The sequence below is a fragment of the Ursus maritimus genome, unplaced genomic scaffold (assembly GCF_017311325.1).
Source record: "Ursus maritimus isolate PB19 unplaced genomic scaffold, ASM1731132v1 scaffold_25, whole genome shotgun sequence".
Taxonomy (NCBI): Eukaryota; Metazoa; Chordata; class Mammalia; order Carnivora; family Ursidae; genus Ursus; species Ursus maritimus.
Window position 1 is genome coordinate 40,131,982 of NW_024425008.1, and position 27,317 is coordinate 40,159,298.

The 27,317-nt window shown below is 38.0% G+C and overlaps 2 protein-coding genes across 5 annotated transcripts in view; one reads left to right on the forward strand and one right to left on the reverse strand.

Annotated features, from left to right (window-relative positions):
* Positions 1-1,328, reverse strand: part of TXNDC16 (thioredoxin domain containing 16) — a 118,716-nt gene extending 117,388 nt beyond the window's left edge. The window contains exon 1 of one of the 3 annotated variants that reach the window (XM_040641834.1): positions 1,259-1,328. The gene's annotated coding sequence lies outside the window, so the exon portion shown is untranslated. The other 2 variants (XM_040641836.1, XM_040641833.1) reach the window with 2 other exon arrangements.
* A 659-nt stretch (positions 1,329-1,987) lies between these two features.
* Positions 1,988-27,317, forward strand: part of GPR137C (G protein-coupled receptor 137C) — a 59,642-nt gene continuing 34,312 nt past the window's right edge. For both annotated transcript variants that reach the window (XM_040641838.1, XM_040641837.1), the window contains exon 1: positions 1,988-2,407. In XM_040641838.1, the coding sequence (XP_040497772.1) occupies positions 1,988-2,407 (420 nt within the window). The remainder of the gene's footprint in view (positions 2,408-27,317) is intronic.

The following is a 27,317-nucleotide window of genomic DNA, read 5'->3' on the forward strand; positions in this document are numbered from 1 at the left end:
AAAAAATTACAAGCTTAAGCACATAACTGCTTAACTCAGACCTATTAACTTCTTTCAGCAAGTTGTACCCTGCTCTAGGCTGCACTGTACACCCTGTTCAGCTGAATGTTTCATCTGAGAGATCCATAGGTAACTGTGCCAGGCCTAAACGTCACAGTTTGTCAATATACCTATAAAGAATCCAAAACACATCAGTATCTGGCGCCTGGGTGAACCACTGTCCCAGAATCTGGAGTACAAAATAGACTTTAAAGTTCCCTGTGGATCCCTTAGCTAGGAAAGAAGGTAGCAAAACTCTTCTTACACAAAACATTAAGACAAAGGATGGTGAGTTACAGAAGGCTGAGTCTTGGTTGCACCAGTAAATGTAGCAGTGTCTTTCAAAAGGATACTGAATTTGTGATGTGCCACTCACTCTAAGAAGTACACAAATTGTTTTCTCATCATTTTGCATTACTTTGCTCATTTTACTACCAAACGCTAAAAAGAAAAAAAAATCAGCAAATGTCGTCAGTCCGATATACGTTGGAAGATCCATTCCTCGCTTGTTTACAGCAATAACATAATAAGCATTTGCTTTGTAGCTCTCTGAGCCTCAAGAAGAGCGCCACCATCCACCAAATACGGGACTAAGGCTCGAAGGAATACATACGGAATTTAAGGAGTACAAACTATTCTACTTCTTTCTCCCTAGACATTCATCAGACTTACAGTTCTGTTTCTGCCTTCTTCCCTAAACTTATGCCCAGAGCATCCTTCCAAATTCTAAGTTTCAAAGACCCAAATTCCCCCTATTCAGACCTCCTGTGGACATCCATCTTATCCTAGTATCACTCGTCCTCTAAGAGACATTTCCCGAGGAAGAATTTTGCTCTTCAGTTCACCCTTTTCATTCCATCCCCTCTCCCCACAAAGGGCTCACGTTTTTCTCGCCGCTCGTGCTCGGGGAAAAAAGAAGAAAAACAAAATGCCCCTCAGAAGGACGCAGGTGAGGGCCTTTTAAGCCAAACTCCAGAGCTCAGTGGCGCAGCCCCTGTTGGGGGGCAGCCGCCAGGCTGAATCCCCATCCCTGCAGGCAGAAACCACAGCCACTCCACTGAAGGACCCGCGCCGCCACCTACCTGCCCGACACCTGCGGGTAAGACCTACCCGGAGGAACCCAGGCGGTTCCCGCGGCCGACAATTCCCGCCACGTGAAGAAGAGGCAGAAGGCGGGGCCGTACCCCGCTGCCTGGCAGCGGCGAACCGCGGAACTTACCTACTAGGGTACAGCACTCCCGCCGTCAGCGCCTGCGGCCACCACCGCTCGGCGGGGTCGGCCTGCTGAGCAAAAAAAAAAAAAAAGAAAAGAAAAAAAAGAAAAAAAAAACCCAAAGCTCCTCCCTCTCCTCGTGCTCCCTACGTGCGGCCTCTCCAACCAATGGGAAGAATAGGGGGCGGAGCGAGAGCCGTCCCAGGTGACAGGCGACCACCGAGTCCTCCCGCCGGCGCGAGCTGGCCGTGCAGTTGCTGGGCCAATCAGCAGTGTGGGTGGGGAGTGAAGGGGAGGGAGAAAGTGAGGAAAGCCGATGCCCAATCAGATCTTGGAGCCTTCGAGCGACGGGTCCTGTGGCCGGTGGCCTTCCGAGCGCGGCGCGCAGGGGGCGTGCCCGTCTGGGCCAATCGGCGCGAGCCCACGGTGCGGAGCGAGCGCCTCAAATGCTCGGGTTTCTCAGCTGATTGTCTCCAGCCGAGAGTTGTTTTTTGCAGCTACCGAGCCGAGCCGCAGCAGGAGGAGCCGAGACCCCCGGGGGGGGCGGGGAGAGGAGGCGGGGTCCGGGGAGCCGCGGCTGCTCCGCGCGGGGCTCGCGGGTCCTGTCACGGCGCTTCCCGGGGTTGGAGGTTGGGGTGGGTGGGGGGTAAGGGGGAAATCTTTCTCCCCCTCGACGGCGGCTCCGAGTCCGGCCCCTTCCTTCCCGCGCTCTCTCGCCCGCCCCCCAGCCCCCTCATGAGGGTGTCCGTGCCGGGTCCGGCGGCCGGCCGCGAGCCCTCGACGCCCGGAGGCGGAGGCGGAGGCGCCGTCGCTGCCGCCTCAGGCGCCGCGGTGCCGGGCTCGGTGCAGTTGGCGCTGAGCATCCTGCACGCCCTGCTCTACGCCGCGCTCTTCGCCTTTGCCTACCTGCAGCTGTGGCGGCTGCTCCTGTACCGCGAGCGGCGGCTGAGTTACCAGAGCCTCTGCCTCTTCCTCTGTCTCCTGTGGGCAGCGCTCAGGACCACCCTCTTCTCTGCCGCCTTCTCGCTCAGCGGCTCCCTGCCCCTGCTCCGGCCGCCCGCTCACCTGCACTTCTTCCCCCACTGGCTGCTCTACTGCTTCCCCTCCTGTCTCCAGTTCTCCACGCTCTGTCTCCTCAACCTCTACCTGGCGGAGGTAAGGTGGGAGGACCGGCTTGCGGGGCCGGGCGGGTGAGCGGGGCTGCCGCGATCAACTCGGGCTGAGGACCGGGGGCGGGGGGGACCGGGCAGTTCGAGGCGGGCCCGAGAGTAGCTTGGGGAAACTGAGGCACGCCTGGAGTGTGCTGCCAGTGTGCTCGCCCTAAACTTAAGCGGCGGATTGACTCTGTTCCTGAGAGGCTGGCGGGGTTGAGTGAGTGAGAGTGTGGGTTCTGACAACTTAAAGCAGGACAACCCTTTGTTCGGTGTTCTGGCCCTCCAAGGTAAGGTGTTGGTGGCACCAACAAAGTGGCATCGCAAGAAGTAGCAGCCCCGGTAGCTCTGCCGAAGCTGGACTGTGTTGAGAGAGGTTGGATGCTGAGGTAGCAGCAGCTCTGCTGAAGCTGGACTGCTGCCAGCCATTACGTCACCAGGCAGAGCTGTTCCTCTGCTATTGTTGCTGCGTTTCTTTTATTAGAAGCTTATATTCCCTCCTGCATCTCCTTTCCTGTGGCTCGATAAACCTCACACAAATTCCGTTCGATAGTTCCCCAGCAGGGTTAATGATCAATAACCAAAGCCGAGGGTCAGTATAAAGACCTCCATAAAGCTCTTAATGTTTGCCCCACTTGCTCCAAGCTTTGGCTATTTATCCTGCCTATTACAGCCTGGTGGGTTTTTTGGGGCTACTTAAGATAGAAAATACTAGCTTAACCTGTGACTGTTGCAGAAACAAACCACTAAACTGTTTTTGCAATAACTTGCTAAATAGCTGGAACCTAATCACACCCCCTTTCTCTTTTATGGGGAATTGCTGGTTGAATTGCATTGTTCTGCAGCGCTTAGGTATTTGACCCATTTCAAACAGGTTTGAGAGTGTAAGGTTGTCAATCAAATGTGTCAGCTAGTGGTATATAAGCCACAGAATTTTGAGAATTGCCCAAAAACTCTCCCTTACCCCTCCCCCCCACAAAAAAAAAAGCTTGAGGGGAGGAAACAAGGTGACATCATATGCTTAATACTGACTAATATAGAACAATATTGGTCTATGCAGCTAATCCTCTCAAAGGCTTTTGGAGGTGATGAGAATTAACATAGTTCTGAGCAAAAGTAAAAAAACATTTGAGGCAGATTGTTTATATTTCCTGTGTAAACCAACTCTTTTCTCCCATAATAGATGGAAAGTAGAATGCATAATTTTAAAATTACAGTCATAACTTCAGCTTTTTACCACATTAAAAACAACAGTTGAAAATAAGTAACAAAACTAATTTAACTCGAATTCTTTTCCTTCCCCATCCTTTGGAAGTCCAAGCAATACAAGACAAGACCCAAACAGTGAAAAGCAAAAATTAAAAAAAAAAATGGGTAATCATAAACCAGATAATCATGCCATAGTCATGTCGCTTATTTGATGATGCTCTCATCTTCTAGTTGTTGTTAAAGCTGTTATAACACTTCTGTCCTTTGTAATTAAATTGATACATTGTATTCTTCCTGACACCATTTCTGATAGAATACCAGTGACCTCTCATAACTGAAGTTTAACTCTAGCTTCAGATATAATTTACCTGAAAGTGACTAGCAATCCTTATGTCATGAGCATCAGGTAATTTGTTTTTCCCCTATACATTTTGACTTATCGTATTAATGATTCCCTGTAAAATAGTGGGCATTTCATAAAGTAGCTAACCACTCATTTTTACTTTTTTTGGAGAAATAAGCTATGCCATAAAAGACATAAATCTTAAGGATACAGCTACGAAATTTTATGTATGCATACACTCATATTACCACCCAGATTGAGGTAGACAGCATTTCTGGAGCCCCAAGATATTCCCTTGTGCCCTCTCCCAGTCATACCTCTCACCCTGAGGTAGTCACAAAGTGGCTAAACACTATCACAATAGAAAAAACATCTATAATTAAGCTCAAAATTCTAAAAGTATGCTTTTACAGCATAAACTGCATGATATCTAGATTAGGTTTTCATACTTTTAATTGCTGATATTCCAAGGGAAGAATTTAAATGTCTGAAAGTCTTCCTGTTAAATGAATCTTTTGTGTGATGTAATTTTTCAAAAAGCAATAAAACTCAATAAACCTAGAAAATATAATTTGGAAAGAAGATAGACTAAAGCTTTTTCCTTTTGTAGTGTCTCCTAAAAAGAGTGTAGATTGTCTATAGTTGTCTTTTTATAATCAAATTAACAATTTTAAGATACATAACTGTACTTAAAAGAACAAATTTTCAACTGTTTAAAGAGAGAGATCTTGACCAGAAATCATTTCCCTATTCATTAGAAAAAATCCAGAGGAATCTATTTGAAAGAGTATTTGAATTCAAATTTTTATATCAATTCCAAGTAACCGGAAGTGTACTTTCCATTGATCATTCTGAATTAATGAAACTTCTTCAGTGAGTTCTTGGTATTATAGAAGTATGGTAAGGAAAAGCTATGTGGTGACAACAAAACTAACATTTTATTTTATTTATTTATTTATTTACTTATCTATTTATTTTTACTAAAAGGCCCTATATCTGTTTCGAATAGTTGCACTTCTTGATTACCAAATCACTCTGTCTTTACTATCTGTCATTAAATACCAATTTCATTTTGCTTTTGACCTCTTTAAAGCATTTGTTACATACATTTCTTATGATTAAAAATATCTAACTTTAAAGACTTAATTACAAAGAACCATGGGGCAGAATAAAAATAAACTTAGAAAAACAACCATTACTACTTTGAATGCATTTTGGTGGTTCTTCTAAAACTCATTAAGTTTTCAAAAAGTTAAGACTGCCTAAATCACTCTTTTGTTGACTACACTTGAGTGGAATTGAGATAAGGAGAAGGACCCTCGTGAAATAATTAGACTTTTCAACTTAATCTCCTGGAAACAGATACTTGGGAGGGGGGCCCACTGTACACTAATCTAAAAACACCTACTGAACTTTTTTTGGCATGATCCTAGAACATGTACTTTACAGAGAAAGGTTCATACTCCTGTACTTTTACCAGAGACTTCAGTCTTTAAAACAGATTATCTGATAAAACTGATGCTACCTTCCACTGGAAGTAAAAGGACTGAAGATGAGAGTTGATAGTATACTGTCTTTGGAGTATTGTTATACATGACAAAATCAATGAGTTCATCTTCAAGGCCCATATTGACATTTTTTCTTACAGTTTTGTAACATGAATGCCTGTTGTTTAATCGGGATAAATATGGTGACTTAATCATAATGCCAAAATGCCACAGTGCCAGCTAGGAAAATTAAATTCAGAATCTTAACTGTTATACTCACAGGTGCTATCATTGTCCCTGACAATGAATACATTCTTCAAAATATCGATGATATGTCAAATAATGTGTAGTTTGATTTACATGTACTTGGGTGTCATTATAATTGTTCTGTGATTTCTCACAAAAGCATTTTCAGCACCTAACATGAAAACTCCTCAAGGATAAGTTAATTTATTATATTTTTATCTCATAGCAACTACAACAATGGTGAATATATTATTGAATGACATTCTCGAAAAGGCCAAAACTAGAAAATATTTAGCCATCTAAAATTTGGTGGTTAACTTGATTTTGATGAACATTTGAGATAAATTATTTGTGATCTTTCTGGGATCTTTATATTTTCTACCTAAAAGATTGCCCATTGGTATGAATGCTAAGATTCTCTTAGATTATCATGATTTAATTAGATAAAAGTTAATTTTGATTACCACAGGTAAAGTATTACTAATGAAACCATTTGAATATATTCGAGTTTTGCTTAGCTATTTTTACATCATGGCAAATGGCCCATAGTAATTAGGTCTTTGCTAATTTGGCTTCAACAAATTCTATTAAATAGGAAAGTCTGTAAAACAAATAAGTTTCACATCATGAGTCTGTTATTTGCTGGAAATAGTGATTTGGTTCGGTGTTGGATTTTATAACACTTGTCTTCACAATCCCCATGATATAGGTAATACAGAGTGTGATTTGTCCAAGGTTATTGGGCTAGTATGTATCAGATATTATGAATCTTCCTGGACACCATCAATTCTTTATTAATTAGTGCTTTACTATTTAATTTGCTTTCCCACTTTGCCCATTTCAAACCTTTCCTCTCTCCAGCAAACTCTTTCTTCCCCCTTCATTCTCAGCATATGACTCTCAGCTCCTGCTTTATAGAAGAAATCAGGGTCATCTGGCTGAACAGAGATTCAGGAAGCTACCTTAAAATGCTGTGAAGAGTATTTAATCTTTTTCAATGAATGATTGAGCTAGTAAGTGAGGAAATTCCTCAGAGGAAAGAAACCACACACACACACACACACACACACACAGAAGAAATGAATGCAGAATGATAAAGTACCACACAGATGTTTATCTTGAGGTTAGGAGTGGTTACTAGCTGCTTCCTGCTGGCTTAAAGGCTGGATTTTAAATTTTGTGTGTTGAGGTCTGGGAAGGTGACATTGGAGGTAATACCTTGTTGTGAGGTCTGATCAGAGACTTCATTCCCTCCAACTTAATCCCTGAATTCTCAAAGTGTATATCTTCAGTGGATGGGCTAGGAAAAATAAGCAGGTTCTCAAAGTTTGATGATGGTCTTTGTGCCTATCTATGCCTTGGTTTTGGGTGAAGGAGATACATATTGGGAAAGAAAAGTCTTCCCTAGAATGCATAAAAAGTTTAATCTCACACAAGTTTGAAGCCTGAATTCACAGCACTTCTGTAACCTTGGAGGAAAAACAAATAAAACCCAACCTGAAAATGTAGTTTAATGGTGTCCAGACTTGGTAGTAACCTCAAGAACGTGGAAGGAGCAAATGCAAATCATTTGTTGAGGAGTATAATTTAAACCCAGAATCCTGACAGATAAAATTTCACAGAACATGAGCTCAAGATGAAAAATTACACTATAGAATCTACCTACAAAGATTAAAGATATTAGAATTATCAAATACATAGTACAAAATATTCATTTATGTGAATTAAAGTAAATGGTATTGATATGATTTTAAAAAGTTAACTAGATGCATTTGGAAATCATTTTTAAATTAAAAATACTAAAATTAAAAACTGAAATGAATGGTTAAACAGATTAAACAAAAAGAAATTAGTGGGGGCGCCTGGGTTGAGCATCCAACTCTTCATTTTGGCTCAAGTCACGATCTCAGCATTGTGGGATCAAGCTCTGCATTGGGCTCTACACTCAGCACAGAGTTTGCTTGGGATTCTCTCCCTTTCCCTCTCCCTCCACCTCTGCTTCTCCCACCACTCGTGTGCCATCTCTCTCTCTCTCTCTCACTCAAATACATCTTTAAAGAAATTAGTGAAGATCTGAGAATAAAATCACCCAGAATATAGTCCAGAAAATAAATCGAAAATATGAACAAAGGATTAAGGGAGAATGAAAACAGAGTAAGCAGGTCCAGTATATATCTAACTGGAATTTCAGAGAAATTGTTCAAAAGAATGACTTAGAGTTTGACTAAATTTATGAAAGACAACAAGTTTCAGAGTAAGAAAGCCCCCAAAAAACGAAGACAGGCTAAATGAAAACACAGAGTAAAACTTCAAAATAACAAAGACAAAATATTTTTAAAAGAAGTAGAATGGCTAAAATAAAAAACACAAGAAATAAGTGTTGATGAAGATGTGGAGAAAAAGGAACCCTCATGCACTGTTGGCAGGAATATAAACTGGTGCAGCCACTGTAGGAAACAGTATACAGAGTTTCCTCAAAAAATTAAAAATAGAACTGTCATAACCAGTAACTCCACCACTAGGTATTTACCCAAAGAATACAAAAAAACTAATTCAAAAAGATATATGCACTCCCATGTTTATTGCAGCATTATTTACAATAGCCAAGACATGGAAACAGCCCAAGTGTCCATCAATAGGTGAATGGAGAAAGAAACTGTGGTGTATGTATACAATGGAATATTATTCAGCATTAAAAAAAAAAACAAATCTTATCACATGCAACAACATGGATGAGTCTAGAGGGTATAATGCTAAGTGAAATTAGTTAGGAAAAGACAAACACCATATGATTTCACTCATGAAGAATTTAAGAAACAAATGAACAAAGGAAAAAGAGGGACAAACCAAGAAACCAACTTAACTAATGGTAACCAGAGGGGAAGTGCATGGGGGAATGGGTTAACTAAGTGAAGGTAATTAAGAGTACATTTATCATGATGAGTACTGAGTAATGTATAGAATTCCTGAACCACTATATTGTACACCTGAAACTAATATAACACTATTAACTATACTGGAATTAAAGTAAAGTAAATAAACATAATATCTATTAAAATTTTTGAAAACTAGACAGAGAAGATATAACTAACAAAGGAAGAAAATTAGTTTGAGTGTTGACATTTCATTAGTAACTAAAGAATTCAGAAAACAGTGAAACATCATCAAAATGCTGAGAAAAAGAAACCAACAACATAAAGTTCTACCCACAATGAAACTGTGAACAATAAGGGTGAAATAAAAGCCTTGTCAGAAGGGACATGAGCAGGATGGTAGAGTAGGAAGCCATGGACCCTCCTTCCCCCTGCAAACACCAATTCAGCAACAATTCACAGACAAATTCCCTTTGAAAGAAATTCAGAAACTAATTGAAAGTCTCCTGCACCCCAGGTGAAGACAAAACCACAATCACCAGTCCCTGACCCCAGTGCAATACCTTCTAACTGGGAAGAGAACTCCTAGCTCTCAGCTTCTTTCCTTGGTGGAAAGGTATTTGTTCATTTATCCAGCAGCCTAACTTCTTCTAGGGGGTTCCCCAGATGTTAAGCTTCTGTCTTCCAGTCTTGGAGTTCTAATGGGTCCAATACAGTCTGACCACCTGGGGGAAGAACAAAGACAGCAATTTGAACTGGTAGGCAAGTTACCCTCCCAAATTTCAGCACAGACCAAGCAAACCAGAACTACAGCTTCCTACATTTCCAAGAGTTGGTAGAGGTCCCCAGAATCTCTGGACAAGCTAATTAGTGAGGGCCATCTTCTGTATAAAGACAGTCTGTGAAGACAGGGAGAGGTGACTGTTTTGTCTGTTGTACAGACACCAACAGAGAAAGTCAAGAAAAATGAATAATCAGGCAAAGATGTTCCAAATAAACCAGCAAGATACTCTTCAGAAATCCTAATGAAACAGTGTTATATGATTTGCTTGACAGAAAATTCAAAATAACTGTCATGCTAACCGAGGTCAAGAGAACAAAGCATGGACAATTTTAACAAAGCATGAGAATGGCAAAAGAGATAGAAAATATTTTGAAAGTACAAAATGGAAATCATGGAGCTGAAAATCTGATGTGAAAAATTCATTTGAGGGGTTCATCAGCAGACTAGATCAAATGGAAGAAAAGATCAATGAACTCAAAGACAAGTCACTGGAAATAATTTAGTCAGAAGAGCAAAAAGAAAATAGAATGAAGAAGAATGAACAAAGCTAAGAGACTTATGGTACACCATTAAACAGACCAATATATGCACTGAGTCCCAGTTGGAGAAGAGAGAAAGGACCAGAAAGCTTATTTAAAGAACTAATGGCTGAAAACTTCCAAATCTGGGTAGAAAATAGATATTCAGATCCAAGAAGCCAGAAGATCATTTAAAAAAAAGGAATCCACACCAAGACAAAGTATAATCAAATTGTCAAAAGTCAAAATGATTATTGAAAGCAGAGAGAAAAATAAAGACTTGTCACAAACAAATCCCTGTAGGACCATAAGCAGATTTTTCAGCAGNNNNGAATCTTGCAGGCCAGAAAAAAATGGGATGATCTATTCAAAATGCCAAAAGAAAAATACTACCAACCAAGAATAATATTTATTTTGCAAAACTGTCCTTCAAAAATGGGAAAATAATGACTTTTACAAATAAAAGCTGAAGGAGTTCGTCACCACTAGACCTGTCTTATGAAAGATGCCAAAGAGAATTCAAGTTAGAACAAAAGGATGCTAAAAAGTAACACAATAGTATAAGTATGAAATTCGTTGGTAAAGATAAATATATAGACAAATACAGAATACTGTATTATTGTAATGGTAGTTATTAAATCATTTTTAATTCCAGTTAAGTAGAAATGTTAAGAAAAGAGTATTAAAATAACAGAAAAAATGTTGAAGGATACACAAAATAAATAGATACAAATTGTGACAACAAAAAATGTTAAGGGAGAGAAGTTAAAGTGTAGAGTTTTCGTATACAATTGAACTTGTTATCAACTTAAAATAAACTTATAAGATATTTTCTGTGTACTCCAAGGTAACTACACACACACATGCACATATAAAAACCTATAGAAGTTATACAATAGAAAAAGGAAAAAGAATCAGCATATCAATACAAAAAAATCAACAAATCCTAAAGGAGGACAACAAGTGATGAAAAGACAGAACAAAGAATGACAAGACTAACAGAAAAATATCAACAAATGGCAAAAGTAAATCCTTCCTTATTAATAATTACTTTTAATGTAAATGAATTATGGGCGCCTGGGGGGCCTAGTTGGTTAAGCAATTGACTCTTGATTTCAGCTAGGGTCATGATCTCAGGGTCATGAGATTGAGCCCTGCATTGGACTCCATGCTCAGCAGGGAGTCAGCTTGAGATTCTCTCCCTCTGCTCCTACCCCCACTCACACACTCTGTCTCTCCTCTCTCTCTCTCTAAAATTAATCTTTAAATAAATGTACATGGATTAAACTCCCCAATCAAATTGCTTAGAGTTGCTGGCTGGATTGAAAAAAAATAAAAGACCCAACTATATACTGTCTACAAAAAACTTACTTTAGATTTAAGGATACACATAAACTGAAAGTGAAGGGGAAAGAAAAAGATATTCCATGCAAATAGTAACCAAATGAGAGCAGAAGTGGCTATACTTAGCCAAACAGACTTTAAGTCAAAATCTGTCATAAGGGGCAAAGAAAGACATTTTATGATGATAAAAAAGGGTCAATCCACCAGGAAGATAGAACAATTATATATGCACCCAACATCAGAGTACCTAAACATATAAAGCAAATATTGACAGAACTGAAGGAAAAAATACACAGTAATACCATAATAGAGACTTCAGTACCACATTTTTAATAATGGATAGATCATCCAGACAGTGGGGTGCCTGAATGGCTCAGTCGGTTAAGTGTCTGCCTTCAGCTCAGGTCATGATCCCGGGGTCCTGGGATCAAGCCCTGTGTCAGGCCCCCTGCTCAGTGGGGAGCCTGCTTCTCCCTCCACCTCTGCCTCTCCCCCTGCTTGTATATGCACGCTTGCTTTCTCTCTCAAATAAATAAAATCTTAAAAAAAATAGAGAACATCCAGACAGAAGATCAAAAAGGACACAAAGCACTTGAGTAAGCTGTACACCAAATGTGCTTAACAGACATATACAGAACATTTCACCCAATAACAGCAGAATACACACTTTCTCAACCACATATGGATCTTTCTCCAGGGTAGATGACATGTTAAATCACAAAATAAGTCTTAGCAAATTTAACAAGATTGAAGTCATACCAAGCATCTTTTCTGACCACAATGAAATGAAACTAGAAATTGATAGCAGGGGCGCCTGGGTGGCACAGTGGTTAAGCGTCTGCCTTCAGCTCAGGGCGTGATCCCGGCGTTATGGGATCAAGCCCCACATCAGGCTCCTCCGCTATGAGCCTGCTTCTTCCTCTCCCACTCCTCCTGCTTGTGTTCCCTCTCTCGATGGCTGTCTCTCTCTCTCTCTGTCAAATAAATAAATAAAATCTTTAAAAAAAAATTGATAGCAGAAGTAAAACTAGAAAATTCACAGCTATGTGGATATTAAATAACACACCCTTGAACAGCCATTGGGTGAAAGAAGAAATAAAAAAGGAAATTAGAAAATATCCTGTGACAAATGAAAATACAACATACCAAAATTATGTGAACAGAAGTAGTACTGAGAGGAAAGTTGTAGCTGTAAATGCCCACATTAACAAAGAAGAAAGATCTCAGATAAACAACCTAACCTTACCCCTCAAGGGCTGGAAAAAAACCAAACTAAGCCCCAAGTTAGTAGAAGGAAGGAAATAACAAAGATCGTAGTAGAAATAAATGAAATAAAGACTAGAAAAGCAATGGAAAAAGTCACTGAAAGAGTTGGTTTTTTGAAAAGATAAGTTTTTCAACAAACTCAGCTATACTAAGAAAAAAGGAAAAGAAAATTAGAAACGAGACATTACAACTGATGCCACAGAAATAAAAAGGATCATAAAAGACTACTATGAACAGGGGCACCTGGGTGGCACAGCGGTTAAGCGTCTGCCTTCGGCTCAGGGCGTGATTCTGGCGTTATGGGATCGAGCCCCACATCAGGCTCCTCCGCTAGGAGCCTGCTTCTTCCTCTCCCACTCCCCCTGCTTGTGTTCCCTCTCTCACTGGCTGTCTCTATCTCTGTCGAATAAATAAATAAAATCTTTAAAAAAAAAAAAAAAAAAAAGACTACTATGAACAATTATACACCAACAAACCAACAAAATGGATAAATTTCTGGAAATATAAAACCTACCAACACTGAATCATAAAGAAATAGAAAATCTGAAAAGACCTATACACGGTATGGAGAGTGAATCGATAATCAAAAACCTCCCAACAGAGCAAAGCTTACTAAGCTTACTAAGATGACTTCACTGGAGAATTCCACCAAACATTTAAAGAAGTAATGCCAGTTTTTCTCAAACACTTCCCAAAAAAAAAAAAAAAAATTGAAAAGAACACTTCCCAACTCATATTATGGGACCAGCATCACCCTGAGACAAAAGCCAGACAAATACAACACATGAAAAGAAATCTACAGGCCAATATCCTGATAAATATAGATGCAAAAATCCTCAAGAAAATATAAGCAAATGGAATCCAACAGTACATTAAAAGGATCATACACCAAGTGGGATTTATCTCTGGCATTCAAGAATGGTTCAACATAGGAAAATCAATTAATGTGATACACCACGTTAACAGAATAAAGGCTAAAAGTCATGTGACCATTTCGATAGATACAGAAAAGCATTTGACAAAATTTAACATTCTTTTGTGATAAAAACTCTCAACAAAGTAGGAATAAAAGGAAATTACCTCAACATAATAAAGGCCGTATATAAAATGCTACAAATAATATCATTTTCATATGTTTTGAGATATTGCTTAATTTCCCTTTGGGTTTCTTTTTTGACCAGTGGTTGTTCAAGAGTGTGTTGTTTGTTTTCCAAATAGTTGTGAATTTTCCATTTTCACTTCTGCTATTGAAAAATACAAGGAACATAAAAATTCATATATAAAATATAAGGGAATAAAAAATATATATAAGGGAATACATTGAATACAACTTCCAACAACAGGCTACACTTTCTTTTTACTAACACATGGAATATTTTTAGAAATTGACCACATGCGGGGTTCCTGGGTGGCTCAGTCGGTTGGGCATCTGCCTTCAGCTTAGGTCTTGATCTCAGGGTCCTAGGATCGAGCCCTGTGTTGGGTTTCCTGCTTAGTGGGGAGTCTGCTTCTCTCTGTCCCTCTGCCCCTCCCTACTGCTCATTCTCTCTCTCAAATGAAGTCTTAAAAAAAAAAAAAAAGAAATTGACCACATGCTAGAACATGAAAGCAACATTAACGAGTTAGAGACAGTGAGACAGTGATTGAGAGTGCATCTCAAAACTTACCAGCTAGCTCTGCCTATGTCCCATCTCCATAAATGGGTAATAATGCCTATCCCCTGGGGTTGTTATGAGGACTAAATGATACCAAATTCAGAAAAAGTAATTACAAAAAATAACTGTAAATATCTTTCATGAATATACATGCAAAAATCCTTAGGAAATCAAATCCAAAAATATACATAAAAGATAACATATCCTGACCAAATAAGCTTTATATCCCAAGAATGCAACATTGGTCTAACATTCAAAAATCAATGTGATAAACTTTATCGATGGTGTAAAGGAGAAAGTCATATCATCTCAATAGATGCTGAAAAAGACTTTGACAAAATTCAACAACAATGATTTTTTAAAACTCGACTTTTAGCAAACTAGGCAAAAGAGGAGAAATTCCTCAATCAAACAAAGAACATCTACAAAAAGCCTGTAGCCAACATTATACTTAATAATGAAAGATTGAAAGATTACTCCTACACCTGGCTGGCTTAGTTGGTGGAGCATATAACTCTTTATTTTGAGGTCATGGGTTCAAGCCCCACATTGGGTGTGAAGATTACTTTAAAAAAGAAGGAGGGGAAGAAGAAGAAAGATTACCCCTCAGGACAAGAAGAAGGTACCTTCACTTCTAGTCCTAGCCATTTGTGCTAGAGATTCTAACCATTGCAGTAAGATAAGATAAGATAAGATAAGATAAGATAAGATAAGATAAGATAAGATAATAAGAAAGAAAAGGAAAGAAAGAAGGAAAAAAAGGAAAGAAAAAGAAAGAAGGAAGAAAGAAAGAAAGAAAGAAGAAAAAAAAGAAAGAAACCTTAAAAATTGCAAAGATGGGGGCTCCTGGGTGGCTCAGTCGTTAAGCATCTGCCTTCAGCTCAGGTCATGATCTCAGGGACCTAGGATCGAGCCTGGAGCCTCGGGGACAGGTTGCCTGCTCAGCAAGGAGTCTACTTCTCCCCCTGCCCCTCCCCCTGACTTGTGTGTGCATGCACACTCACTCTCTCAAAAAAAAAATAAATAAAATTTTTAAAAAATGTATGTGGAAATACAAGACTTATAATAGCTGAAACAATTTTGAAAAAGAATGAAGTTGGAGAATCATACTACCTGATTTTAAGACTTATTATAAAGCTACAGTAATCAAGACATTATAATACTGGGGGAAAATAGACATATAGATCAATGCAGCAGAATAAATCAGAATTAGAACCATGCATACATAATTAATTGATTTTTTTAACCATGTGGTTCCAGCCTCATTTTATACTGTGTTCCTCCTTATCCCTCACCATTCCAGCCACACTTAGCATTCTTTCAGTCCTTTATACTTGCCATTTCCCTTTTACCACAGAACCTTTCCATATTCTTTTCCCTCTTCTTAGAATGTTATTTCTTTTGCTCTCAGCTCCAGGGTGACACTTCTTCAGGAAAGACTTCATCCCAACTATCCAACCAGATTAGATTCCAAAATTATAGGCTCTCAGAGCATTATGATCCTTTCTTCATATCATTTGCCCATTTACAATTTTATATTTGTGTGATTTATTAGTGGGAACTTACTGGATTGTAAGCATTATAGGAATAGGGACCAAGTCTGTTCTTGCTGTATCCCTAGCACCTGAACTAATACCTGGCATATATTAGGTGTTTAATAAATATTTATTAAATGAATGAAGCCCTTGTTCACCATATCTTAAATATTCTGGGATAAAGGAATCCCTGAATATGTAATTTCACAGCAGAACTTTCTCTACCCATCTTTTCTTTTTTTTCTCTTTTCCACGTATCTACCTCCTCCCCTGAAAAAGAACATTTGCTTTGAAACAGAGGTCCCAAACTCAAAGGCCTAGAGAGCCCTGGACACTACCACTTGAGAGATAACAGGAGTGGTAGGTGATTGTGGCCAACTAACAGCACATATCTAAAGAGGACAGCCACATTAATTCAGTTCCAGCTGTGAGCTGGCATTGCCAAATCATCTGATTTTTCATGAGAAATCAGAAATTTGGATTTTTTAAATTTTTTTAAAGATTGTATTTATTTGAGAGAAAGAGAAAGCAAGAGACAGCATGAGTGGGAGGAGGGACAGAGGGAGAAGCAGACTCCCTGCTGACCAGGGAGCCTATTGAGGGGCTTGACCCCAGGACTCTGGAATCATGACCTGATCCAAAGGCAGACGCTTAACTGACTGATCCACCCAGGTGCCAAGAAGTTTGGATCTGTTTTAATGGGAAATCTATTTTTTAAATAATGACAGGGTATTGAAGTATTGTTCAATACTTCACCACAGGCTAACACTGGATAAGCCAAACAAAACATTTTGTGGGTCAAACCCAACCCATGGGCTACGAATTTGTATTTTCTTCTCCCCATTTTACTTCTTCTATGTTACTTTGCTTTAAAGAACAAAATAAATCAACACAATCTTGTCCTTATAATTTCCATATAACAAAGCCGAATTACATTTAACACCCATTAGCATTAGTTGAAATGAACTCTGAGTAATGCACACTTTAACTTGAGGGAAATTTATGGTGTTCTAAGTCTGATCAAATATAAAAAAAGTACCACATATCACATGACATACCATTGATGTCTGCCTCCCTCCACTACACTGTCTGTTGTTTAGGTCAGCCACTATTGTACAGACATTTTGAGGGAGTTTTTGCATGTGCTTAAGCATCTGGTACTGTTATGTATGTGATCAATGCATTGATTTGGATAGTTGAGCAAATTCACGTAGTTTAAAAGAAATGTTTCCTTCTATCTCCACAAATAAAATCAGAATCTCTAACTCAGCAAAGTAGAACTTTTCACCTAATTTGTTTTAAATAAAGACAAACTTCTGTAAATTAAGTGTCCTTGTTATCTTTTAATTTTAACCTTGTTAAGAGATCTGTTTAAAGTAGTATAACTTTAGTAGCCCTGAACTAGAAGATGTCTGGTAATCTGAGTTCTAGTCAAAATTCCATTTTATTTGACTAACTGAAATTAGCCAAATCACTGCTCTTCTAGGCCATTTGATAAATTTCTAAAATGATTAGTCTCTTTGATATCCAGGACATCTTTAATTCTAATAACCTGACATTAACAAAGCAATCTAGAATTTGAAGGTTTTATTTTTTTAAAAAGATTTTATTTAGTTAGTTGAGAGAGAGAGAGAATGTGAGTGCACGAGCAGGGTGGGGGGAGCAGAAGAGAGAGAAGCAGACTCCCCGCTGAGCAGGGAGCCCAACTCGGGGCTCCACCCCAGAACCCTGAGATCATGACATGAGCCAAAGGCAGACACTTAACTGGCTGAGCCATCCAGGTGCCCCTAGAATTTGAGGGTTTTAAAAAAGAAAAACTCTTCTTACTTTTTGACCTAGGTTTAAGATTTAATACAGTGTGAATTGTGAGTTTTATGAGTTGTGAATACAGTGTGAATTCTATCTCTGAGATATGAATGCCAATTTTTTTTTTTTTAAGATTTTTTATTTATTTATTCGACAGAGATAGAGACAGCCAGCGAGAGAGGGAACACAAGCAGGGGGAGTGGGAGAGGAAGAGGCAGGCTCATAGCGGAGGAGCCTGATGTGGGGCTCGATCCCAGAACGCTGGGATCACGCCCTGAGCCGAAGGCAGACGCTTAACCGCCGTGCCACCCAGGCGCCCCAACCAATTTTATCTGTTTTAAAGAGCGAGAGCATGAGCAGGAGGGGCAGAGGGAGAGGGAGAGAGAGGCCAAGCAGACTCAGTACTGAATGTGCAGCCTGTCTCAGGGCTTGATTTAAAGACCCTGAGATCACGACCTGAGCTGAAACCAAGAGTCAGATGCTTAACTAACTGTACCACCCAGGTGCCCCATGAATGCCAATTTTAAAAAGTTACACATATCATGTTAAAACTAATCAAAGTTTAGTTTTTTTAGGACAAAAATACTTAAATATTTAGGATCATCAGCTTTCTAAAATAAGTTGTGGCTGGATACTTCAAATTTGTATGTTACAACTTTTTACAAAAATTCAGTAATAGCTGCCATTTTTCATTAGCGTATTGATCACACTGCAGAATTCTTTTTCAGCTTCAGTCTCAGTATAAAAATGCTTAAGTAGGGGCAACTGAGTACTTAATCAGTTAAGCATCCAACTCTTGATTTCCACTCAGGTCATGATCTCAAGGTTGTGAGATGGAGCTGAACTCAGCTCCATGCTGGGCATGGAACCTGCTTAAGATTCTCTCTCTCTGGGGAGCCTGGGTGGCTCAGTCCGTTAAGCATCTACCTTTGGCTCAGGTCATGATCCCAGGGTCCTGGGATTGAGCCCCGCTTTGGGCTCCCTGCTCAGCGGGGAGTCTGCTTCTCCCTCTCCCACTCCCCCTGCCTGTGTTCCCTCTCTCGCCGTGTGTGTCTCTCTCTGTCAAATAAATAAATAAAGTCTTAAAAAAAAAATTCTCTCTCTCCTCTGCCCCTCCCTTCTTTCCCCTCTCTAAAAAAAAAAAAAAAAGTTAAGTAACATTTTTCCTCAGTTATTGTATAGGACTTTATCCAATTGCTGATGGAAACACTTGGGCTAATTTGAGGTGATATGATGTACTCTAGGGAACTTTTCCATCGTACCATGGAATTAAAAGTTTTAAGGTAATTATGTTATGTTCAAACTGATTTTGTTCAAACTGTTACTGCTTTTAAGAAATCAAGATGAAAAGAAAGTAAGCGGTGTTCCTTCTGTTTCTTCCTTCCCTGGGATAGTCTATTACTTCTGATATATTCTGCCCATTTTTTTCTCCACCATTATCAGTCAGACCAATATTCTCCCATGAATCTGGTTCTCTTTCTCTATCTCTACAAAAAGCAATTCTGCTATCTTCCTAGTTCAAAAAGCATGAAAGGCTTTATAAAAAATCAGTAATATACAATGGGGGATTTAGTGTTAGAAAAACCTTTTTAAAGGATAAAACAGTTTCAGCACAAATTCAATTTAAATCAGTTTTCTAAGGAGTCTAAATCTATAATGAGTGAGACTCTCAGTTCAGAAATAGATTCTGTATATTCCTTAACATAAAATATGTTAAATTATCTTCAAAAAGCTGTCCATACTAAACTAATGAACAGTCCATAGTAATCTATTATATTTCGGGGTGATTTTCAATAATGAAACCTCACAAATTTTTCTTCTCACTCATAAAATTAATACTTCATTCCTGGAAAATTTTATTTATGCTTTTAAAAATATATGCTTTTGGTTAAGCAAAGGATATGGTAAAGGTACTTGACAGCATGCCAAACAACACAAAATGAAGGTGTTAAACCGGTTCAGGTTATTACATTTTACTAAACAATTTGGTTTCTGAATGTATTTTTCTTGGACCTGTTAATTCTTCAAATCTTGAACAACTAACAAGTAGTTGCTGTGACATATAGATGACACCACTGTTAATAAAGCAGTATTTGTCACCTTAAAAATTAGGGAATTAACTTGAACTATATACCATCAAAGATCTAAATATGCAAAATATCAAAGAAAACAAGGATTCCTATGAGCCTTGAATTAGGAGTCAGGACACCTAGAATTTAATCCTTTCAATTTCTTATGTGTTTCTGGACAATCCATTTAATCTCTAAAACTCAGCTTTGTTATTTGTAAAATTAAGTTATTGGATTAAATCTCCAAGGTTTCTTTTAGTCCAGGAGAGACCAGAGACAAGCTCTGGTTGTCCTCTCCAGGTAGAGTCTTACACAAGGCACTTATTCTCCTAGCAACAATATATGACAACACCTAAGAAGTATTGCCAACCAGGAGAGCTTACCTAAGACATGGTGTCCAGGGTTTTTAGTAGGGGTCAGTGATATAGACAAGGGGTGTCTTTGGGGCTGACCTTTGTTTCTTAATCTCCAGCCTCCTCAAAGGTCAAATTGATACCAAATGGCCCAGGGCTTCCACCATAAATCACATCATTAGCATAGACTATTTGGCGTAGCCTGAGGCTCTAGGTAAACAAAAACACTGGTATCAGGTAGGATTTAGGAATTATCTTCCAAGAGCCAGGGAAGGGCCAAATCTTTCTTTGAAATATGCAGCAGTTAGGCAACTCAGGCCTCTTGAGTTAATCCTTCACTGCCTATCTTGGTTCCATGAAGTAATAATCCTCCAGCACCTTCTTGAGAAAGGGTGATTGGTAAGCAATTTTTTGAGGCTTTTCATGTCGGAAATATTTTTATTTTACTGTCATATTTGATTGATAGTTTAGGCAACTATAGAATTCTAGGTTGAAGATAATTTTCCCTGAGGATTTTTAAGGTGTTCCTCCACTTGCAGTGTTGTTAGTGAAGTCTGAAAACCATTCTGAATCTTGACCCTTTATAGGTGACTTGTCTTTTCTTTACTGAAAACTTAGATTTTTCTTTGATCCTAGTGTTCTGAAATATTGTCTGTTCATATGAGTCTGTTTTCTATCCATTTTGATGGGCATTGAACAGGCCCTTTCAATTTAGTCACATGTATCCTTTAGGGAAACATTCTTTAATTTTTCAAAGATTTTCTCTCCTCCTTTGTTTCTGTTCTTTCTTTCTGGAACTCCTAATGTTTGGATGCTGGCCCTTCAAGACAGATCCTTTTCTTACCTCTTCTCTCTTATTTTGTATTTGTCTTTTTGCTTTACTTTTTTAGGTGATGTCTTCAACTTCTAGCCCTTCTCTTTTTCACTTCTACCAACATGTTTAATTTCTACGAGCTTTTTTTTATTCTCTGAATTTTTTATTAATAGAATCTTGCTTTGTTTCATGATTATAGTATCTTATATTTCTATTAATCTTAGGATTTTTTTTGTTTGCTTAGGTTTTTTTCTTTCTGTGTAGTTTTCTTTTTCCTGTTATTTTGATCTCTATCTTTCATTAAAACCTTCTGAGCTATCTGGTTATCCTTGGATCTCTGTTCATAATTAAGAATGGAAGTTCTAAATGCGGGTGAGGTATGTACAAATTGTAGGGTGATCTGGCTGGACAGCTTGTTAGGGAACCGCTGATGCTGGTAAATTTAGTTTTTTCCTCTTGGGTTGATTGGATTCTTCATGGTGAAAAAATATTCTAATCCTTTAGAGAATAGAGGTCTACTTTACAGCATTTTGAGAACCTAACTGGGGAAGAGGCCAAGAGATGGGAGAATCCCTGTACTTGGTATTCATTATTAAACTCTCTGTTTTTAGTATGATGCCGAACTATCAACTGTGCCTGGCATCTAACTTTCATACTCCAGGCCAGAGGAGTCTCTCCAGAAAATAAAAACCCAGATATTTGTCAGGATGAATAAAGGACATTTGCCCAGGGTATGGACTAATAAAGAGATTTAGAAATTTAACTGCCATTAAGTAGCTTTTATCTACCTGTTTTAGCCACCCCCATGTCTCAGTTTCAGTCGTATTTTATTTTCTTGGTTCCTATATCTTTTGAAGATTCCGAAATATATATTAGGTTGGTTCTCAACCCTTCTCACTACTGACTTGGTATTCATCTTTCTTGGATAATCACATATTGTATTGGGGGTTTCCAAGACTATCCTCAGCCTCAATAATTTGCTAGAGGGACTCACAGTTATTATTATCATGGTTATAGTTTATTACAGTGAAAGGATAGAGTCAAATCAACAAAGGGAAAAGACACATGGATTAAGGTCCAGAGGAAATCAGGCACAAGCCTCCAAGAATCCTCTCCCAGAGGAATCACGTGATATACTTAATTCTTTCTGTAATGATGTATGACAACACATGTGAAATGTTACTTACCAGAGACACTCATTAGAAACTCAGTGCCAAAGTATTTTTATTGGGATTGAAACAGGTAAGAACTCTCTGCCCAAGACGCACCAAAATTCCAGACTCCCAGAAGGAAAGCAGATGTTGAGTATAAACCATATTGTTTGCACAAACAGTTTAGGCACAATGAAGCACCCTTATCATCACCCTTATCAGTGAAGAACTTTTTTTTTTAAGATGTTATTTATTTATTTGACAGAGAGAGACAGCCAGCAAGAGAGGGAACACAAGCAGGGGGAGTGGGAGAGGAAGAAGCAGGCTCATAGCGGAGGAGCCTGATGTGGGGCTCAATCCCAGAACGCTGGGATCACGCCCTGAGCTGAAGGCAGAGGCTTAACGACTGCACCACCCAGGCACCCCTGAAGATGCCAACTTTAATATAAGTATGAAAGTTAGATGCCAGGCACAGTTGATAGTTTGGCATCATACCAAAAACAGAGAAATGGTAGGAATCCTCCTGAAATCCAAGTTCCCAAATACCAGACAAGGAGTAACCTAACAAGCAGGCTTCTTTAAATTAACAGTCTTAAGCGTGCTATGTTAACTTTTCTGTACACACATCCATCTGCTTTCTAGGTTCCAGTTTTTTGTGATTGTATCCTTTCCCATTCTACTCAAACTTGAAGGTTTATGCCTTTTAAGAAAATTCTTTTACTATTGATTTAGTGAAGTTTGAGGTGAGAACAAAATTAGATATGTATGTTCAGTATTAACTTGGAATTTCATTTGATTTTAAATCAAAACACCCCAATTTGATTGTATAACATCATTTTTAAGCAACTTGAAAGAAAACAGATGAAGCAGAGAGAAGAAACTTGTTTTAAAGTTTTTATTTTAATTCTAGTTAACACAATGTTATATTAGTTTCATGTGTACAATATAGCGATTCAGGGACTCCATATATCACCCAGTACTCATTATGACAAATGCACTCCATAATCCCCATCACCTATTTAAATCTCCCCACCCATTTTCCCTCTGGTAACCATCAGTTCTCCATAGTTAAGAGTCTGTTTCTTGATTTATCTCTTGCTCTCTGTGTCTTTTTTTTATCCATTTGCTCTTTTTTTTCCTAAAATACCACATACAAGTGAAATCATACGATATCTGTCTTCCTCTGATTGACTTATTTTGCTTAGCATTACACTCTCTAGCTCCATCCATGTCTTTGCAAATGGCAAGACTTCATTCTTTTTAATGGCTAGATAATATTCCATTGTGTATATATGTACATATATACATATATAAAGGGACTCCTGAGTGGCTTAGTCAGTTAAGTGTCTGCCTTTGGCTCAGGTCATGATCCCAGGGTCCTGGAATTGAGTTCCGCATCAGTCTCCGTGCTCAGCAGGGAGCCTGCTTCTTCCTCTGCCTGACGCTCTCTTGCTCTCACTCTCTCTCTCTCTGACAAATAAATAAATCTTTTTTAAAAATTTATATAAATATATATATATTCTTTATTCATTCATCAATTGATAAACACTTGGGCTGCTTTCATAGTTTGGCTATTGTAAATGATGCTGCAATGAACATGGGAGTGCATATATCTTTACAAATTAATGTTTTCATATTTTGGGGGTAGATACCAAGTCATACAATTACTAGATCATAGCATAGTTCTATTTTTAACTTTTTGAGAAACCTCTATACTCTTTTCCATAGTGGCTGCACCAGTTTGCATTCCCACCACCAGTACATGACGGTTCCTTTTTCTTCACATCCTTGCTAGCACTTGTCATTCCTTTTGTTGTTGATTTTAGCCGTTTTGACAGGTATGAGGTGATATATCATTGTGATTTTGAATTGCATTTCCCTGATGGAAGCAATGTTGAACATCTTTGCACGTGTATGTTGGCCATCGGTATGTTTTCTTTGAGAAATGTCTGTTTATGTCTCTGCCTATTTTTTAATTGTTTGTTTTTTATATGTTGAGTTGTGTAAGTCCTTTCTATATTTTGGATAATAATCCTTTATCAGATATGTAATTTGCAAATATCTTCTTCCACTCTGTAGGCTGCATTTTAGTTTTGTTGATTGTTTCCTTTTCTGCGCAGAAGCTTTTTATTTTGATGTAGTCCCAATAGTTTATTTTTGCTTTTGTTTCCCTTGCCTCAGAAAACGTATTTAGAAAAAAGTTGCTATGACTGGGATAGGTCAGTGATGGGTATTAAGGAGGGCACATATTGCATGGGGCACTGGGTGTTATATGCAAATAATGAATCATGGAACATTACATCAAAAACTAAGGATATACTGTATGGTGAATAACATAACACAATAAAAAATTATTATAAAAAAAGTTGCTATGGTTGATGTCAAAGAAGTTACTGCCTTCTGTGATTTTTATGGTTTCAGGTCTCACATTTAGGTTTGGAATTTATTTTTGTGCGTGGTGTATGAAAGTGGTCCAATTTCTTTTTTTTTTTCTTTTTTTTTTTTTTTGCATGTTGCTGTCCAGTTTTCCCAACACCATTTATTGAAGAGACTGTCTTTTTCCCATGGGATATTCTTTCCTTCTTTGTTGAGATTAATTGGTCATATAGTTGTGGGTTTATTTCCAGATTTTGTATTCTGTTCTATTGATCTATGTGTCTACTTTTGTGCCAGTATCATACTGTTTTCATTACTATAGCTTTGTGGTATTACTTGAAGTCTGTAATTTTATGATGCCTCCAGCTTTGCTTTCCTTTTTCAAGATTGCTTTGGCTATTCAAGGTCTTTTGTGGTTCCATACACATTTTAGGATTGTCTGAGTTCTGTGAAAAAAATGTTATCGATATTTTGATAGGGATTACATTACATGTGTAGATTGTTTTTAAAATATTTTAACAATATTTGTTCTTCTAATCCATGAGCATGGAATGTCTTTCTATTTCTTTGTGTTGTCTTTAATTTCTTTCATTAGTGTTTTATAGTTTTCAGAGTACAGGTCGTTCACCTCTTTGATTAGGTTCATTCCTAGGTATTTTATTATTTTTGGTCCAGTAGTAAATGAGATTGTTTTCTTAATTTCTCTTCCTGCTGCTTCATTATTGGTGGCTAGAAATACATTGATTTTGTATTCTCCAACTTTACTGAATTCGTGCATCAGTTCTAACAGTTTTTTGGTGGAGTCTTAAGGTTTTCTATATAGAGCATCATGTCATCTGCAAATAGTGAAAGTCTTATTTCTTCCTTACCAATTTGGATGCTTTTTATTTCTTTTGGTTGTCTGATTGTTGTGGCTAGGACTTCTAGTACTATGTTGAATAGAAGTGATGAGAATGGACATCTTTATCTTATTCCTGACCTTAGAGGAAAAGCTCTCGGTTTTTCCCCATTTAGGATGATGTTAGCTGTGAGTTTTTCATATATAGCCTTTATTATGTTGAGGTATATTCCCTCTAAACCAACTTCGTTGAGGGTTTTTATCATGAATGGATGTTATACCTTGTCAAAAGCTTTTTCTGCATCTATTAAAATGATATTGATGTGATGTATCACGTTGATTGATATGCAAATATTGAATCATTCTTGCAACCCAGGGATAAACGCCATTTGATCATGGCAAATGATTTTTCTAATGTAATATTGAATTCAGTTTGCTAGTATTTTATTGAGTATTTTTGCATTTAAGTTCAACAGGGATATTAGCCTATAGTTCTCTTTTTTTGTGTTGTCTTTTTCTGGTTTGGGAATCAGGGTAACACTGGCCTCATGGAATGAATTTGGAACTTTTCCTTCCTTTTCTATCTTTTGGAATAGTTTGAGAAGAATAGGTATTGGCTCTTCTTTAAATTATTAGTAGAATTTGCCTAGGAAGCCATCTGGTCATAAACTTTTGTTTGTTGGAGTTTTTTTGATTACTGGTTCAATTTCTTTGCTGGTTATCTGTCTATTCAAATTTTCAATTTCTTCTTTCAATTTCATTATATGTTTCTATGAATTTATTCATTTCTTCTAGGTTGTCCAATTTGTTGGCATATAGTTTTTCATAATATTCTGTTATAATTGTTTGCAGTTCTTTGGTGTTGGTTGTTATTTCTCCTCTCTCATTTGTGATTTTATTCATTTCAGTCCTTTCTCTTTTTTTATTGATAAATCTGGCTAGAAGTTTATCAATTTAATTGATGTTTTTCAAAGAAACAGCTCCTGGTTTCATTGATCTGTTCTATTGGTTTTTTTTAGTTTCTGTATCATTTATTTCTGTTCTAATCTTTATTATTTCTTTACTTCTTCTAGTTTTAGGTTGTGTTGTTCTTTTTCTAGCTCTGTTAGGTATAAGTTTGGGTTGTTTGTTTGGGATTTTTTTTTTTCCTTCTTGAGGTAGGCCTGTATTCTATAAATTTTCCTCTTGGAACCACTTTTTCTGTGTCTCAAATGTTTTGGACCATCATATATTCATTTTTATTTGTTTCCATGTACTTTTTTTAGTTCTTAGCTTATTTCCTCGTTGACCAATTCATTGTTTAGTAGCATGTTATTTAACCTCCATATATTTGTGGTCTTTCCGGATTTTTTCTTGTGGTTGACTTCTAGTTTCATAGCATTGTGATCAGAAAAGATGCATGGTATGTCTTCAGACTTCTTGAATTTGTTGAGGTTTGTTTTGTGGGCTATGTGATCTACTCTGGAGAATATTCAATGTGCACTTGAAAAGAATGTGTATTCTAGACTTTTAGGATGGAATGTTCTGAATATGTCTGTTAAATCCATCTGTTCCAGTGTGTCATTCAAAGCTGTTGTTTACTTATTGATTTTCTGTTTAGATGATCTGTCCATTGATGTTAGTGGGGTGTTAAAGTCCCCTACTATTATTGTTTTAAAATCAGATTCATTCCTTCATATTTGTTTGTAACTGTTTTATGTATTTGGGTACTCTGATGTTGGATACATAAATATTTATAATTGTCATATCTTCTTTTTTTTTTACAATTGTCATATCTTCTTATTGAATTATCCCATTTATTATTATATAGTATCCTTCTTTGTCTCTTATTGCAGTTTTTATTTTAAAGTCTAGTTTCAGGACATCTGGGTGGCTCAGTTGGTTAAGCATCTGCCTTCAGCTCAGGTCATAAGGGATTGAGCCCCACGTTGGGGGGTCTCTGCTCAGCTGGGAGCATTCTCCCTTTCCCTGCCACTCCCCCTGTTTGTACTGGCTCCCTCTCTCTCTCTGTCGTGTAAATAAATAAAATCTTTTTAAAAAAATAAAGTCTAGTTTGTCTGATATAAGTATTGCTACTCTGGCTTTCTTTGGACATCTATTTGCATGTTAGATGTTTCTCCATCCCCTTACTTTCTATTTATTTTTTTTTAAGTAAGTTCTATGCCCAGCATGGGGCTTGAACACATGACCCCAAGAACAGGAATCCCATGCTCTACCAGCTGAGCCAGCCAGGTGGCCCCATCCCCT